The sequence below is a fragment of the Vulpes vulpes genome, chromosome 7 (genome assembly GCF_048418805.1).
Source record: "Vulpes vulpes isolate BD-2025 chromosome 7, VulVul3, whole genome shotgun sequence".
NCBI lineage: Eukaryota > Metazoa > Chordata > Mammalia > Carnivora > Canidae > Vulpes > Vulpes vulpes.
In genome coordinates, this window is record NC_132786.1 from 25,151,838 (window position 1) to 25,170,584 (window position 18,747).

At 41.9% G+C, this 18,747-nt stretch overlaps 1 protein-coding gene across 5 annotated transcripts in view; it reads right to left on the minus strand.

Moving 5' to 3' along the window:
- Window positions 1–18,747, minus strand: part of NCAPG2 (non-SMC condensin II complex subunit G2) — a 65,382-nt gene that overhangs the window by 15,428 nt on the left and 31,207 nt on the right. For all 5 annotated transcript variants that reach the window (XM_025993729.2, XM_072763284.1, XM_072763287.1 and 2 more), the window contains 13 exons: window positions 18,256–18,435; window positions 16,634–16,786; window positions 13,743–13,965; window positions 13,417–13,514; window positions 11,540–11,713; window positions 9,066–9,136; window positions 7,988–8,141; window positions 7,699–7,872; window positions 5,902–6,018; window positions 5,670–5,810; window positions 5,158–5,257; window positions 1,899–2,086; window positions 312–452 (listed from right to left, as the gene is read on the minus strand). In XM_025993729.2, the coding sequence (XP_025849514.1) occupies window positions 312–452; window positions 1,899–2,086; window positions 5,158–5,257; window positions 5,670–5,810; window positions 5,902–6,018; window positions 7,699–7,872; window positions 7,988–8,141; window positions 9,066–9,136; window positions 11,540–11,713; window positions 13,417–13,514; window positions 13,743–13,965; window positions 16,634–16,786; window positions 18,256–18,435 (1,914 nt within the window). The remainder of the gene's footprint in view (window positions 1–311; window positions 453–1,898; window positions 2,087–5,157; window positions 5,258–5,669; window positions 5,811–5,901; window positions 6,019–7,698; window positions 7,873–7,987; window positions 8,142–9,065; window positions 9,137–11,539; window positions 11,714–13,416; window positions 13,515–13,742; window positions 13,966–16,633; window positions 16,787–18,255; window positions 18,436–18,747) is intronic.

Consider the following 18,747-nt stretch of genomic DNA (forward strand, 5'->3'; position numbering starts at 1 on the left):
ATGAATAAATAATCTCAAAAAAATAAAAATATAATGCAGGAAGGAAAAAAAAGTTCACAATGGAAGTACTAGCTTGGTCTTAATCAAAGATGACAACACCCTTAACATATGTACCCAGTAGTCACATGACTTGAGTCACCAGCCAGCTATGGAACTGTGAGAGGACTGTGAAGGCTGGAGGAGCAGGACACCTACTAAACTTTGAGCTCTTAAAAAATACTTGGGAAAACATGACAATGTGCTGCTAATAGAGAATAGCATGTTGTACAGTCAGGAGCAGACAGGGTGGTTTCAGGATAAACAGACTTCACCTTTCGTAGTTGGTGACTTATCTCCACCACAGATGCAGCGATCACAGTTGAGAGCATGCCCCGGTGGACGGGTGTGTCCATGTGCCAAGACTGAAGAGTCATTATAAACTCATGAAGTGGAGACTGAACTGAATAAAGAAGCTACGAGAAAACACACCAGTCATTTTTTAGTGGTCAAAAAAAGACATCTTATAGGACAAGCGTTCCTACTGTCCTCCCTAGGGGTCCAGGAATCCCCAATCTTATTTCTTGCCCTTGCCACTGCTGACTCAGATCTCTCAGGCACTGTGGCTACAAAAGGACAGACAGGACCAAAGCCTACTGGGAGCTACTTTTACACCATTCTTTTCCCAAAAGCAAAGAAAAAAACGCCAAGAATAGACACACCAATAACATAAATAAAGAAAAGATAAAGAAATACCACTAACAATAAAAGAAAACCAAGAGGCCATGTGTTTTGAGAGGAACTGCACAGCCAATGGTAAAACATCTGGTGAGAAAGTAAAAGATTCTGGCACAAACTGAATAGATAAGACACTTGAACCAACTCATCAAAAAAAGAAACATTTCAAATTAACTCAAAGATGAATTGGTAAGCTAGGAAAAACATGGCCAGCAACCTTCCATCACCTTCTATCAGCTAAGAACAGAAAAAAATTGAAAGTCTTCAATGTTTCATAACAACCTCCCACTTCATCATTTTTTAAAGCTTCACTTAAAAAGAACAGCTAATCTGCATTTTTAAACCACTACTTAAGACACCCTCTGATGGGGGAGCCCCGGTGGATCAGTGGTTTAGTGCCACCTAGAGCCCAGGGCGTGATCCTGGAGACCCAGGATCGAGTCCCACGTCAGGCTCCCTGCATGGAGCCTGCTTCTCCCTCTGCCTGTGTCTCTGCCCCTCCCCCTTCTCTCTCTTGGGTAATTCTCATGAATAAATAAATAAAATCTTAAAAAAAAACAAAAAACAGACACCCTCTGATGACAGGATGACTTCAGAAGGAAAGCAAATGTGGCACATGGGTCAGTATCTGCCACATGAACTGGCTACTCAGGAGTCCCACTTCACAGGAGCTTTGATCAGCAAGGGAATCATTGCCCCTCCAGCTTTGTGGCTCTCACTCCCAATAAGGGGGAAGTTGACACATGATGATGATAGAAAGTAGTATAAAGTCCCTGTCATCTACATATAATCAAAATCAGCATTCTCAAAAATGTATTTTAGTTGGAAAACTCTATGAAATAACATTTGAGCATTCACAAGCCAGATGTAATGTGTTATGTGTCTCCTGTCCTCTCTGGCAGAAGGCCTGCTTACCTGGGCTTATTAAAACCTGTTCTAAGATTAAGAGTCAAAGGTGGGTGCCTAGCCATCCTGCCCCAGTGCAGACAGCACCACCTCTCTGACTGCACCACACACTGAAGAAGGTCGGCACCTGGTAATCGTCTCCCATACGGGGGTACGACCCACCCAACAGCCCAACGGCACAAGCAAGTGCTGGCTGAGCCTGTGTGTGAGGTGACACATCCCCATGCACCCTTGCCTTCTGGGTGAGCATGGTCTAATGACTGGGAGGGCGTGAGTACCCGTAGGCCTTCTTCTGGTTGCTTCCTGAAGCTCCATGCCATACATTCCAACATTTTCTGAAATACTTTCTGGACCATATCAAACAGCGTGGCAACTTCTTCACCTGAATCTGGTGTCTGCTTCAAGGAACTTCCAGTTATCTCTTTCAAAATGCCAAGAAGTAATGACACATAAAAGAAGCCCTTCACTAGAAAGAATATTGGAAACATCAGTTATCTAACCATAAAAGTTAGCTTAAATTATTACATTTTCACACAATACATGTGTATCATGATAACTTAAATTGTTACTGATAAGCCAATATCAGGTTGATGAGATTAATCTAAATTTTAACACGCACAAATTTTAAAATAATAAAATTTAAAAACTTGTTCCTTTTAAATAGAACAGCAATACCTTCAACAACAGTAACAATCTATTTAACTTGATCACTGGTGGGCTTACTACCCTTTTGGACAGTGTGGCCCCTAGAACACCGGGCCTAGAGAAGGTGTCTCATTCTCTTAGGTAATGGCAATATTCACACCAGCTCTACTGGCACAAGCCTGAGAGGGATGGCCCAAGAGATTTCAAATGTGATTTACAAATATCATGGGCCAACTGTGTTAAATTTCCAACATTTTGTAGTTTAGTACTGATTTTCTCTTCTGAATCACTTCCTTTACTACGTGTGTGTATATGTTGCATCAATTTGGTAAAGCATTTTCCACATGTGAGCTTAATCCCAGTTCATCCTAGAGATCTTGAATTTCATTTCAGATGAAATGAAAAGTATAAAGTATACTGTATAAAGTATAGTATAAAGTCCCTGTCATCTACATATAATCAAAATCAGCATTCTCAAAAATGTATTTTAGTTGGAAATCTTGATTTTAAGTTGAGTTGTAAAAACAGAGCCAGGGAAGGGTGAGTGTGTGTGGCAGGGAGTCTCAGTTGGTTGAGTGTCCAACTTTTGATTTAGGCTCAGGTCATGATCTCAGTGTTGTGGACGGAGCCCCATGTCAGGCTCCGTGCTAAGGGTGTAGAGCCTGCTTGGGATTCTCTGTGCATCCCCCGCCACTCGCATGTTCTCTCTCTTTCATAAATAAACAAGCCAGAGCCAGGGGTCTCATCCTCCAGGAAGCTTCTCAAGCATCTTCACTGTTTCTTTCTTTCATTTTGTATTTTATTTTATTTATTTATTCATGAGAGACACACACACACAGAGAGGCAGAGACACAGGCAGAGGAAGAAGCAGGCTCCACACAGGGAACCCGATGCAGGACTGGATCCCAGGTCTCCAGGATTATGCCCTGGGCCAAAGGCAGGTGCCAAACCGCTGAGCCACCCAGGGATCCCCCTAACCTTCCTTTTTAAACAGGCTGGCTTTCTGCCAGGATAACCATCTCCTAGTGCTCTGGCACACAGCATTCTCTTAACAACCTGCTCGAGACTGTGTTTTCCCACCAGCCATTACTTTTTAGTCACTGATTTTGCAGAACACATGGTGTTTGTTTGTTTGTTTGTTTGTTTTCAAAATGTACATAGCTGAAACACCTACATTTGTGTGAGCTTAGATTTTTATATTTGGGTTGTGTGGGGACTCTGCTCCTTTCAAGGACACCTCCTCTAAATATGCACTTTAGCATGGAGAATGTCATATTATAACAATAATAATATAAATGTGACTGGTTTTATAACTTAAATGTTTTATTAGAATTCTGTCAAGTAGAGCAAAGAGCCCCATCAACAACAGACTCTGGGGGCACCCTGTTAAGTTGCTAAGTATAACCCTATTTTGTGACAGGGTTACAAAGGATGGCCACAGTTGATTCCCCCTGGGAAGCCTATAAATGTTGGAATATATAAATGCAAAGTTCACTTCAGTTTGGTTCAGGTAAAGTCAGCAGCTTACGGTCTTTTTTTGGGGGAACAGATACCCCTTACGTAATGAAACTGGCAACATCAGAGATCTAAACTTCCAGCTAACGCTTGGAATTACAAATTTTATAAATACTAAGAGTAGATTCAGTCCTTAGGGGAAAACAACTCCTAAACTCTAAATGAAGTTAGAAGTTAAAAAAAAAATACAAATCAGGGCAGCCCAGGTGGCTCAGAGGTTTAGTGCTGCCTTCAGCCCAGGGCATGATCCTGGAGACCCGGGTTGGAGTCCCATGTCGGGTTCCCTGCATGGAGCCTGCTTTTCTCTCTGCCTGTGTCTCTGCCTCTCTCTCTCTCTCCCTCTCTCTGCCTCTCTGTCTCTCATGAATAAATAAAACCTTAAAAAAATACAAATCATTTTTCATTGTTTCAATCATTAAACTTAAGTCAAAAATGTTTCACAACAGAAAGTAAAAAAAAAAAAAAAAAGTAAAAGTGATACAAGATTTAATGAAGAAAAGCCAGATTCTGAAACAGTATTTGTTCAGTTTCTACCTGTGGATATTTAAACAACTCATCCACAATCTTCCCTGCAGTTCAGGTGCATTTCAAGAAGTGCATATTTGGAACAGCAGAGCAGAGGGGCTGGCACCCAAGCTTCAGCACCACCCAAGCACGACCCCCTGTCAGACCCCAAGGCTGCCTGCACGGGGTCAGTACCACCACGCACGACTCAAGAGCTCTATGTTCAAACCTCAACACTGAATCTACAAATGATGACATCATTCTCAACCTCTTCAGGCAGAAACCACCAGACATAGCGTCAGGATGTACAGTGAGAGCAATTCAGAAATAGTTCTATACCCAGGGGGAGGTAGTCGAGGAGAGTGGGGTCATATGGCAACACGCTCAGCTGAATTCTGCAGACAGACGGGAGACAAAGCCTGGATCACTCCCCCACTGGCTGTGAGAATCTGGCCCCAGGGCCTCTGGAAGGAGGTGACCCCTCACTCACCACACTGAGCAAAGACCCCTTGGTATTCGTTCCTGTGGGTCCCACCATCACCCTGTCCCTCAGGGAAGCAGCAACTTCCCAGTGGTCCTGAGGGGGGTTTACTCCCCACATGGTGAGCAGATAGGCTCAGAGCTGCCACTGCCCCGCCCACCACCCGGCAGAGCACAGGGCGGAGAATCTGGGAGAGGAACTGCCTGACACCAGAAACACCCTTGGGCTTCCCAGCTGCAGCAGCATAGGAATTCCTTTGTTGGTATTAGCTAGTTTGTGTTATGTATCTGTCTCCTGAAATCAAGAGTCCCAATTAGCAAAGCAAAGGAGGTGGAGATGACTGGTTTGATGACTGAATGCTCTAAATGAGTCCTTTAATGAAAGAAGTATACCTGTTTGCATGATTCCGAGACTCCACTGTAAAAGCTGTATCTGAAACTTGTAATCGCCAAGGCCAACCATCACAACATCTTTACACACCATCAGGTAGGTCTGTAAGAGACACAGATGTGCTGGTGTGATTTACCAAGAAACTGAGAGCCAAGAAAGGAGAATAAATTCAGCCTGGTAAAGCTTCTAATATCTTATTGTATTACTAATTATCTCCTAAAGCAGGTATTTATAAAGATATTTTACAAAGGAATTTTCATAAAGATACATTAGTTCTCATTTTTATTTCCATAAGAAATATGGAAACTCATTTTATGCCATTCCACAAACATGAATGAAAACCTATTTCATGCTTATGTTTTGGGAAAAGACAAGCTCTGGATGTTGAATGATGCTGTGAGTATTGGAGAACAATATTACTATCTAAAGTTATAACTTTAAAACAGAAAATAAAATCTGGAAGCACGTCTCAAACTTGGTGAAGAGAAGGCTTCCATGTGGTCAGACTTCTAACCTGGATGATCTGCTGATAAACCACCTTATGAAGCTTGAGATATTCTTCTTCTTGATCTTGGATAAAAGACAGAACTTTGTTTTCTAACCAAAACCCAGTGTCTTCCAAAATAGACAGGTAAACCTTCCCCTGTGAGCAGAACTGTCCAATAACAATAGAAAGAGAAATTAGTAACGGACCCTGCTTTGTCAACATGCTTCGTGTGTGGTCAGGCAGTGGGGGACAGACTCACCTGGTGCTGAAGGTGGACACTCAGCCGGCAGTGGAGGCTGAAGGCTCGCAGAGCCATGGCTTCACTAAAGTTGTGAGGTTTCCCACCTGGCAACAGCAAAATCGATTCCAGATCTGCCTACAAAATAAAACACTTATGTGGCCATGTTCCAACTGAGATGTGTACAGTGAGGACCATCTGGAGAACCTGACACATAGCTGCCATCGGAGGTGATTTAACTAAACCACAAAACCATCTGAGAAATGGTTTTCCCTTTTTCCTTCCCTGCCCCAACAGATCCTCCTGTTATTTTTTTTTGTTTTGAGTTTTTATTTAAATTCTAGTTAGTTTACAGTGTACTCCTGGTTTCAGGAGCAGATCCTTCCTTCTAAAGAACAAGATAAAAACTCCTGTTATTGATCAGGATCAAGCACACAAAGTATTTGCCCCTGGGGCAAACTCTGACCTGCTCCCAGTCAGGAGGCTGAGAGCAAGAAGACCATCAAAGGAAGAGAAAGAGGGATGCCTGGGTGGCTCAGAGGTTGAGCATCAGCCTTTAGCTCAGGGCATGTGTGATCCTGGTTCCCGGGATGGAGTCCCACATCAGGCTTCTTGCATGGAGCCTGCTTCTCCTCCCACTGCCTGTGTCTCTGCCTCTCTCTCTGTGCCTCATGAATAAATAAATAAAATCTTTAAAAAAAAAAAAAAAAAAGGAAGAGAAAGAAAGGCAGTTCCTCCCAGGAACAATGCTGTCACCACCCAGGCAGGGTCAGAGCCTCAGCGTGCTCATGGCTCCGTAACCTTGTACCCTAAAAGGAGGAGCACCTTAGTGTTGGGAAAGCCTGTGTTTGGTTGTCACACAGATAGGGAGGAGGTCCCACTGGCATTAGTAGGTAGGGATGTCATCTGTGCCCCCTCATAGCAAAGCCTTCATGGGAATGCACCCATCCGTCTTTCCCAAAACCCACAGGCAGCCTTACTTTTGCACAGTAGCACAGCCAGTGCCCAGCCTTGTCCATGGGCAAAATCCCAGCTCTGCCTACAAATGTGGGGCAGCCAGCCCTGGCTCATCTCCTCTCCTGGACAGTTGTGAGCCTCCTTCTCCTCCTTCAGATCTCTCCCTCCCCTTCCCCATCTGATGCTGATGCTAAGTACTGGATACTCTGCCTCTGGCATGACCAAATTCAGCAGCAGTCACAGATGCTGTCTCTGAGGGCTGGCCCTGGAGGAGACGGCCAGAGAGCCAGTAAGAAAGAAGGAGATGATGAATTCACAGGAAACACCCTTCAAAGATTCCTAGTATTCCCACATCAATGTGCAGGAGTACAGCAAGGGAAGTGCAGGAAGAAGTCTTCCTTTAGACTGGCATGTTCTGAGAAACAGGGTTAACCAAGGGCCCAAATTGTAAGCTGGCTCCTCCCCTGCCCCGCCAGTGAGTCACCTGAGTGTCACGTCCCAGCCTGCAAATTGAAGGAGGAGGGATAGATAACTCTTAACTCCTTTCCAGACGGAAAAATTTTATACTCTTTTTTTTTTTTTAACTTTTATTTATTTATGATAGTCACAGAGAGAGAGAGAGAGGCGGAGACATAGGCAGAGGGAGAAGCAGGCTCCATGCACTGGGAGCCCGATGTGGGATTCGATCCCGGGTCTCCAGGATCGCGCCCTGGGCCAAAGGCAGGTGCTAAACCGCTGCGCCACCCAGGGATCCCCCAAAATTTTATACTCTTAAGTATGAAAAATTTAGAGCTTATTTTGTCACTCCTACTAACTACATGGACAACTTTCACAGTGTCCATATCTGTTCTATAAAATTACCTTTGACATTTCAAGTGCTTTCAAAAGGTGGTTAAGTTTCTTCTGGGGAGCAGAGAGCAGGCACTGCCGATTCTTTGGATGGGTCAGCAAATACTCTATGTAAGCCAGAGCCAATTCAGGTTTTACTGGGCGTGTATCATGGATTTTCACCTTCCGTTTAGATGCTGAGTTACTCTGAAAAAACAGAGTGATAAAGTAACAATTAAAATACATGTTCTCAGGAAAGCATATGATTTCTAACACACATATCCTCACTCAGCAATTTTAAAGAACCATAACAGAAATACACCTTGCTCTGGGGCTGTTCTTCTGGTAGCCAGTCAAAGATAAGTTCCAGAATGTGTCCCACTTGTCCCCAGGAGCAGAGACAGTCCAACAAAGTACAATAACGCTTGTCTGCTGCTTCTTCTTCCTGGTTTCTTAATGTGGAAATCACACCACAGCTAAAAATGTCAAATATATAAAATCAGATCTAACATTTCAGTAACAATTTCCCACATTGCAAAAAGGTGAAAAAAAAATAAGGAAGCTAAAAACTAAGGGTACTCCTGGATATTCTCCACTGCAGGAATAAACATAGTTTCCCCACAATTACTACACAGGGTAAGTTCCAACAGGAAATACGGAATCTGAGGCAGCTTCAGGAACACGGAAGTCAAGGCAGTCCCATAGGAGTATTAAGTCATCAAGGACATGCCAGTTCCATAAAACCCCTGGCTTTTCTTTTCTCTGTCATCTGCGTAAGACTCCAGAGCAGAGACTCCTACTTTTTGGAGAATAATTTTTGCTTAGCATCAAAACATTAATATTTTCCATAAATATGAATAAAACTGAGCCATTTTTACTGAGATAGTAACCAACACTTTAGAACACCACCATCCAGTAAAAAATACAACATGAGCCACAAAAGCAAGCTACTTATGTCATTTAAAATTTTCTAGTAGCCACCTTTAAAAAAGTAAAGAAAAACAGGTACAATTAATTTCAATAATGTATCTTCTCTAACCCACTGTCTCCACAATGTTGTCTTCAGGTGTAACTGACAGAAAACCACCGGCTCCTCACATTCCTCCTTCCAGGCCAGGCCCCGAGCCCACGTACACTCTGAACCCACGCCATGCCAGACGCACAGGCAGCATGACTCCTAAGGCCCTTCCTGCTGGGCTTGGAAGCACACTGCTTGAATTCCATGTAGCCTCTTCTATATCCCTTAGCAACTCCAGAGCCCGCTGGAAAATGTATCCTGCTGCTTTCCCGCCACCATTGTGAACTTAAAACTGAAGCATGACAATCTGTTGAATGCCACACTAATAACCAAGCACAGGGATGCAGGGTTCCCATTCACTACCTCCCGAGAGAGAGAATACCTGAATGCAGGCACCGTGGAGGCTGGCATGAAGGACATAAGCATAAATAAAGGGATCTTGCAGCGATCATCCTAAAAGCATAAAAAGGGGGAAAAAGGTATTTCAATGCAATGACATTTTCAAAAGATGTCCATTTAACTTCCTAATAACTTACCTTTAGAGACACCCAGTAAGAACTAGAGCACTCCTGTCAGTGGTCATGGGACACTTAAACCTACTGGGAAGCCTCATATTTGAGAAGCAGTTTCAAAGTTTTAAATGACATTTTACCACTGTGTGTGATGTATTATTAATTTGTGACCATATTTAAGCATGTACTGTGTATGAATTGCCAACCTAGATCTCGGGGAATTTATCCGTACACAGAATAGACAAATCCTTTGCTATCAAGGCACTGATTCCTATTTTAGAAATAATACTGATGAAAGGGGGAAAAAATGAACTTTGTCCACTTGGTAACCTGAACATAAATATCAAGAGAATGAACTAGTCAGAGAAAAAGTTTTCCATAAAATAGTCAGAAAATCTTTGGAAAGACAGTATAGTTCAATGGAAAATGTTTAGGCTTAGGAGGTACCAAGCCAAATCTAGGTCCAACCAGACTCCACAGTTTTACCAGCTGAAACAGCACTGAGGAAGAGGCAGCAGTGAGGTCCACCTCCTCCTCTGCAAACGCGGAGGGCGCAGCTGGAAGGACCCAGTGAGGCACACCACAGCACCCCATCCTCAGTGGCACTTAATAAGCTATAGCCACACCAGTGTTACTGTGATTCCCCATTAAAACAAAGAGTAAACCAGGCTCAATCAAGAACACTTAATAGAAAATATCCTTGTTTTGCAAGAGAAGAGATGGTGGACTCTAACAGGAAAAAAAAAAAATTACAAACTTCCTGAAAACATACATGGAACAAAAGCAGAAACAACACTGAAATTTGACCTGCACTTTGCATCTGGTTGGAGTGGACTCATTCCCCCCCGCCCCAAGTCCCAATACAGAAAATGTTTTCTTATAGTTACAAAAGTAGACTGAAAATGACCACTAATTCCACTCTGTATGGGTTATAGACTGTTTATTCTCTTAAAAAGAAGAGCACAATGTCCTTAGAGCAACTGAGGGCAGAGACGACCACTTGCCAGAATCATCTGAAATGAATGGCCTTCCTTGGGTCCCTAGACACCTGCAGGCCACACTGCTCATCTATCATCTCATCCAATATACCACGGGCTTCTGTGTTCTGGTCTGACAATTTTGAGATAGTGCTGTTTTCTCAATCCAATGTAATTATTTAAGCTTTTAAATGTACTAATAGTGGCAATTTAGATTATTTACCTTCCTGAATAGGTCAGAGTTGCATTTCAGGGACATAATGAAGCTTAGAGACTTGATAGTCACAGAAATGCAGCTCAGAAAAGCTAAGGGGTCAAGGTCACATAAGCAGTTTGGGAAGAGCCCCAAAGTACAATTCACCAAGAGAAGGATGGTTCATAAAACCTAGGATCCTGAGCAGCCCTGGTGGCGCAGCGGTTTGGCGCCGCCTGCAGCCTGGGGTGTGATCCTGGAGACCTAGGATTGAGTCCCGCATCGGGCTCCCTGCATGGAGCCTGCTTCTCTTCCTCTGCCTGTGTCTCTGCCTCTCATTCTGTGTCTATGAATAAATAAATAAAATCTTAAAAAAAAAAAAACAAACCCTAGGATCCTTATAGTCTATACTTAAACCATGGCTGCTTTATAATTGGGAGTACATTTTCATCTCTCGCTCAGTCTTATTTCTATTTGTTTTGGAAATATGAACTTCTCTCAGAAGTAAAAAGTCAAGAAACAAGTTTCCTTCATCCAAATAGAAGTTACACGCATGGTTCTATTTGCAGACGCAACTCAAACACTACAGAAGCCCATCTGCTTACACCATCAAATGCCTGAAAGTGCCCACGAAACTTAGCCACTCTGATATTGTGTTTGCAAACTCTTCCTTCTCAATTCCCAGCGAATCAAACTAGATTCTCAAATAGCGTTATAGACCATTGAAGACAGGAAAACAGAGCATTCAACGCCACGTTTCTCTGAGTGCTGGAGATATAGAACAGAAGGACACATGGGGATCCCTGGGTGGCGCAGCGGTTTGGCGCCTGCCTTTGGCCCAGGGCGCGATCCTGGAGACCTGGGATCGAATCCCACATCGGGCTCCCGGTGCATGGAGCCTGCTTCTCCCTCCACCTGTGTCTCTGCCTCTCTCTCTCTCTGTGACTATCATAAATAAATTAAAAAAAAAAAAAAAAAAAAAAAAAGAAGGACACATGGCCTCCACTTGCAAAAACGGCAAGAGGCCACTTACCCTGCCAGGTATGTGCTGGCTCAGCATTCTGCCCTTACAGATGACCAACCAGGTCCTGCCAGGTTAAGTGTGTTGAACACTTCTGCTAACACTGCACAAATGTAATCTTAATACACCCACCCACAGTGTGAGCAGGCTTACCTTGAAGACTTTCAGGTACTCAGGAAGCACAGAGGCAAACTTGTTAATGGTATAAACTCTGGCTTCCTTATTATTTTCCATACTTCTGTGAATACTTTTCCAGAGAATCACAATGATTTCTAGCAAACCGGCCATGGATGCAACATCGTTTACAGACAGTGTTTTGTCCAGAACCTAAGACACAAATAATTTGATTGTGAAAGAATTAAATCAGAACAATTATTATGACAACAGCTCTATCTTTAAAAGTACATCTCAGAATTTCAGACTTAAAGCAGAAACATAAAAGATTATCAAGTCTATTTTCATTTCATGAAAATGACTTTATCCTCTACTTGAAAATCTCTAGAGACCCCTGGGTGGCTCAGCGGTTGAGTGTCTGCCTTTGGATCAGGGCGTGATCCCAGAGTCCTGGGATCGAGTCCCACATCAGGCTCCCTGCATGGAGCCTGCTTCCCCCTCTACCTATGTCTCTGCCTCTCTCTCTCTCTCTGTCTTTCATGAATGAATGAATGAATGAATGAATTAATTAATTAATTAATTAATTAATTTAAAAAAATCTTTAAAAAAAAAGATTTACTTCCTGCCATAAACTTTGATGTGAACAGACTGGGGGAGGAGGGAAGAATTTACCTAGATGTGACTGCTACTAAGAGTCAGCTACACACTTGGACCATCAGATCACCCCAGGCTGTCTGCCAGCCACTTCACTCTGCAGGCCTGTTGAGGGCTGATGATGACCAACTCCCACTCAATCACTGGCCTCCTCAGTCTGTTCTAAAATAACATAGCATTCATATCTGAGGTTATGCTGGCCATAAGGAATAATCACTATGTTCTTCTGAATGCTCCACTTAAACCACAAATGTGCTCTGGCCAAGTCTTCTACACAGAACATAAGCCCCAGAACACAACGAGCTCAGACACACATGGATGGGGTCTGTTAGCCAGTCCTATAATGGGACTGTACCAAGACAGTCTGACAACCTGAAAACAACCACTACAGACAACTTCCTGAAAAGGGACTACGATGCTTATAAGTAATATATGTCTAAGCCTTAAATTTCTTGTAAGTGGTCACTCTGGATTCTGAAGAAATAGCAGCTAACCAGTCCTTCTGATTAACTACTTTTTATTTTCTAAACTTTTATTTTTTTTTAAGATTTATTTATCTATTTGAAAGAGAGGATACACGCATGTTTGTGGACAGAGGGAGAAGGAGAGTGAGAATCTCAAGCAGACCTCCCAGTGTACAGAGTCAGACTGGGGCTCTGTCCCAGGACTGTGAGATCATGACCTGAGCCAAAATCAAGAGTTGGATCCTCAACTGACTGAGCCACCCAGGGGCCCCAATTAATTACTTTTTAAAAGGCAATTCTAAATAAAGTTCATTCCTAGATATTCAACCCCCAGATGTTTCTAGTAGAATCTCACAATAGTGGCTATGAGTAAGTCCTTAAGAACAATAACACTCATGAATTATAAAATTTGGTAACATCCAGAATCCAATCCAGGTGTATGCTACATCAAAGTCAGAATAAAATACACAGAGAAGCTTAAGGCCAAGAATATTTGGGAGTGTTACCAGTAATAAATTTTCCTCTGAATTAAATCTGCCCCAATTCCACAGTGAACTACAAAGGATACAGAACAATTATTTCAAAAACACTATTTATGATCTTCTAAAATAATTAGTTGAATTATCAATACTAAAGGAATGGGAAATAAAAATATTGCCAACATTACAGTCCATGGAAATGCCAGCTTTGATCTAGCATTCTGCCTGTCTCTAAGCATGGAGCACAGAGGTGTTGTCTGCCTCAAAGGTAACATGGCCACAGGCATGGCTGAGCCAGGGCAAAACGGACCACACTCACGTTCTCCTTCTCCCTCTCCTCATGGCTCTCGTGGCACTCAAGCACTGCCTTCCGGATGCAGGCATTCAAGCAATGGCGAATCACATGGATCAGCTTTGCTAAAATGTTTAAGATAATCAATAGTTAACGTATGTTTCTTCAAAAAAATGGTCTTTCTAATAGTAAAATTATAATCCCAAACCATCGAGAGTATTATTTCAAGGGAAATCATTAAGAAATGCACTAAAGCACGAGGCTTATTAAAATGACCAATGCTGAGGTTACATAGCATTGCTTATGCTTTAGGGAGACAACATAACAAGCACTGAGATGCAGGTGTCCCATACCTATATTAGTGCAGGCGGTGTGCTCATGGGCATGCTGATAGAACTTCCTGGCGGCTGCATGGTTCATCTGGATCAGCGTGACACAGCGCTCACACCACACCTCCTCCGGCTGGTTCACGGGCAGGAAAGAGTTGAAGATAAGGTTCACCAGGCGCCGAGACACTGGCCGGGAATCTGATTCCAGACGAGCCAAAATATGCTCCATGGGGCATATTTTCCAAAACTATGTATGGAGCACACACACAGAAGGAAATAGTCAATTGTCCCTACAGTCTTAAAAACACTTTTTAAGCAAAATTTCCTGAGGAAAGTAAAAAAGGAACTAATTTTTATATTCAAGAGAACTCATTTCAAGTGACTATACCAGAACCTGTGACTCTTCCGTAAAGAAATTAGAATAAATTTATATCGTAAGAAGCACTGACATTAGAAGGTACCTAAGTATAACACTTTTGGGAGGGTTAATTACAACTTGTTAGTAACATGTTTGCTGTAAACTTTCAAATGATAGCTGTGATTATCAGTCATAAAATTTAAAAATTTCCTAAAACACCATAAGCTTTGGCCCATTAATGTGAACAGTGAATAGAAAAATTGACAACAGTTTGGACATAGAAAGCTACAGCAGATATGCCATTCCCTAAGTCGGAGACACAGAGACATCACTCCCGACCCCCAGAGGTACCTGGTCTGCATCCCACAGTGGGCGGAACCCTCTGGCACAGCGTGGCCTCCCCCTCTGCAGGGCCAGCTTGCCTAGAGGACCACACCAGCCTCCTCTAGCCCACCTTACAGCTGCTGTTTGACCACAACTGTCCTATAATCCCTCTGCTCAAAAGCCTCAAAGTCATCTACTGCCTAAAGAAGAGGGCCAAACTTCTAGGCAAGACACTTCAGACAAGAGAAAAATAGTAGTAGAAATAGATTATAATGGTGAAATGTTCAAATTCTGTCCTAAGTCACTTCTCAGCTGGCAATCCGGTGCAAATACCTATGTCTGGGTAGTTTCCTCCTCTGTATAATGGGGATAATATTACTGACATGCATTCTCCTCAAGGACCTGGCTCTAAAAATTTGTCTCCTTTCCAGGACTTTCAACTGATCTTTCTCATCAGCAATGAAAGATTTTCAGGTCATCTTAACTCTTAAAAGAAAAACCACCCCACAAAACTCCCCCAAAACTCAATTTCCTGACTCCTTGCAGCTCACCTTTCCTTCCACCTGGGACCTCTCTCTGCCTCTCTACTTCCACTTCCTCACCCCACTTATAATTCAGCACACAGTAGCATGGCTTCTACTCTCACTGAAATTGTTCTTGCCAAAGTCCTAATGGCCTCTATGGAAAATCCAGATGAAAATATTCATACCTCCCCTTCCAGGAAATCTCTGAGTATCTGACACTACTGATTACTTACCCAGGAAACCTCCTGGGATACTTCCACTCATACCTCTCAGTATTTCCAAAAAAGTAATTGAAGTAAAGACAATAAGTCCAAGTCCCACAGTCTACTCGGCTGGTTCTGGGGAGGCAAAGAGCACCACAGTGCTGCCAGCAGTAAGTCAAACAGAGAGGATGGCATGGTGGCCCACCTCTCTATCAGCCCTTGCCCCACAGAGCCAGATGGCTTCAGAGGGGAGCGTCTAGCCAACTAACTACAAAACTAAGGCTGGCAATTAGGTGACTGGAGACTTTTACTCAAGGGTGAGAGGCAGTGCTTTCAAGGTTTAAGAGAAGGGGGGTGATGAGTCTGAGGATCTGACAACTCTAACAACTTCCCTTACCTTCCCTGTTCCCCTTCTGCCTGCGTGTCAGTCTAGATGGGCTATTGGGTATACTGAGCTGTAATCCTGAACAGCACATCTGTAGCTAACAACACCACCAGCAAAGAACACTTGCCAACACACTCCAGTGCACCTAACTATGCAGTGCAAATTCACAATCACCACAGAAGCAGATTCAACCCAAGACCAAATGGCCAATGCATGGATTCACCATTCACCTGCTTTGCTACACTGCTTGCAACATAGCGTTCTTTCATTCTGTGAACACAGCACAGGTCTATATGGTTAACCCGAGACTACTGGACGTGTCAGGTTCTTCCCAAATTCTGTGCTGGGACAAAATAGCATTTTAAAGTCAATATCAGAAAAGTACTATGTGGAGGAAGAAAAGACATAGCGTTAACAAATGAAGTTAAAAAATCTAATACTTTGAGACAAAAGCTAAATTGGATTCAAGCTAAGGGAGCACACCCTCACTGTCAAAGTTTACATGATGTTAAATGTACACCACAGCACAATTACTCCTTCCTTCTATAAAATGAAGGGAATTCTCCTAGTAATATTTAAGTCGTTGCTGAGTGGCAAGCATTTCAATATTTGAACAAAAGCTTTTATGCATATGATAAAAATAAAACTTAAGGGATCCTTGGGTGGCTCAGCGGTCTAGCGCCTGGCTTCAGCCCAGAGCGTGGTCCTGGAGTCCTGGGATCAAGTCCCACATCGGGCTCCCTGCGTGGAGCCTGCTTCTCCCTTTGCCTGTGTCTCTGCCTCTCTCTCTCTCTGTGTCTCTCATGAATAAATAAATAAAATCTTCAATAAATAAATGAATAAATAAAATAAAAATTAAAAAAATAAAACTTAAGATGGGGGTTGTTTTACATTAATGTCTTTCAGAAAGAAAATACACTGATGATATTTCTAGAAACTTCAGTGAAAATCACAAAACAAAATTTTATGACACAAATAAATTGGCAGAACATACCACACATCCACTAGTTTAAACGTGATTAGTAAAACTCTTGGAATTAAAATTGCTTTGTCTTTTGCTGATGAAAACGAATATACTTCTTAATTTCACATCTTCGATGATAAAGTCCTGCCTATCCTACCTTAGCAGCCCGCACGGCTTTCACTTTCAGCAGCATATCCACAAAAGCCACTCTCACTTTCTCTGAATTGTCATGGAGACTGTATTTCAGTGCTGGCAGAAGCTGTTCTAATAGTGGGTGGCTTAATTTGTTATCCAAAATTATCGGCAGACACTATCAAAAAGGAGAAATAGAAACAATTCAAATTTAGAATATAAACAATAAAAAGTTAAGAAAATACTCAGTTCCATCTTTATTAGTGAACTACTAGTGAAATAAATATACCGACAGGAAACTTATAAAACTGTTTCATATAAAAAGCAAACTTTTAATGAATTAGTATAGTTTCAACACTGATAATCAGCTCATCTTTTGTTCCACCCAAACAAAATTAAAGCAGTTATGAAATAATTCTGAAATGCTTTCTCTTTGTCAAATTTTATTTATTGATTGATTGATTGATTGATTGATTTAAAAAAGAGTTTATTTATTCACAAGAGACACAGAGAGAAAGGCACAGACACAGGCAGAAGGAGAAGCAGGCTCCCTGCAGGGAGCCCAATGCAGGACTCGATCCCAGGACCTTGAAATCACAACATGAACCAAGGGCAGATGCTCAACAACTGAGCTCCCCAGGTACCTCTCTTAGCCAAACTTTAAAGGATTTCAGAGTTGAAAGAAATACAGAACAAGTGCTGGTGGAGGGCTCCAAAGCCAATTTGTGTCCAAAGCTAGGATTCAACAATCCTTTCACATTTTTTTAGTAGCCCATGAATTCTCCTATTTCTTGACTCAATCCTACATGACAACCAGAGATTACAGAACACCCGCCGGGGGCACTCATAATGCATACCTACAGACATGTGTACCTTTGACAGGTGGTTTGAGTGACTTCCCCAAGCTCAGACCAGGCAGCAATCTGGATATCTGATATACTCCACCTTCACTTGTCCACTTATTAGGAAAAACAATTTTTTAAAGAGACCTCTTTTTTGTTTGAATTATAGTCAGTTGTATAGACTGACATTGTATGTATAGACATACAATGTTACATTAGTTTCAGGTGTACAACATAGTAGTTGGACAATTCTATACATATGCTATGTTCACCACAAAATGTGTAGTTACCATCTGCACCATACAATATTATTATCATTAACTATAACGAGACCTTATGTTTTAATCATCATACTTGAATAATTACAGATGAGCTGATACAATGTCCAGGGTTTGTTTCAAAGTAACCAATAGTGGGAGACAATGGATTGGCCTAAGATGAAACAAGACGAGATGTATTTTAGACAACTGTTGAAACTAGATGATGGGAGAAAGGACAGTTTTGTAGGTTCTTGTTAAAAGTACATATGGTACACCAAAAAAGTCAATTTTAACTATTAATTAAAAAAAAAATTTAAGTACTACATACAGTTCCTGTTTTAAAAGCACTGCCTACCCATCCTGGCCATACATCAAAAACTGGTATTATTTCCAGTAGGTCTTTTTTGTAGAAGACATTTACAATTCCTTACAAGTGCCCAGAGTTATATCTATAGAGCAAAATTACAAGTGATTTAAAAATTGTTCTTTCTCTGTATTTTTTCATTATTCTGTGATTAATATTGCTTTATCATTTTAAATCCTACCTTAAAGACAGAACAGCGCACATCAGCTGAGCTTGTGTCAAATGCCAGTTCCCCAGTTACTTTCTTGAGGAGATCAATAAGAATGGTTGGAGGCATCATTTCCCAGTATTTGGAAGTTATTTTACAAACACCAAGGATCCCAGTAGAACGGACCATCGGATAAGGATCTTCTAATAGGCTCTATAAGTTGGAGGGGAAAAAAAGACTTAAGATCTTAAATCAGTTTCCTTAATATCAATACTGGCTTTACAGATTAGCACTCTGTGCATTCACAAAGAAGCAGTCATTTCAAGTTACAGAAATACTGGTCCTATACAGATTCACACATTATTTATCATTTCTATATCATTTCTATTTATCATTCTATATCAACTATCATTTCTATAGTTGAGCATTTAAAGAGGACAATCCATTCATGTGTGGTGCCATATCTGTCAATCCCATCTATAGGACTTTGCTGACAGCAGAGCCTAAAATACCACATTCAGTGAG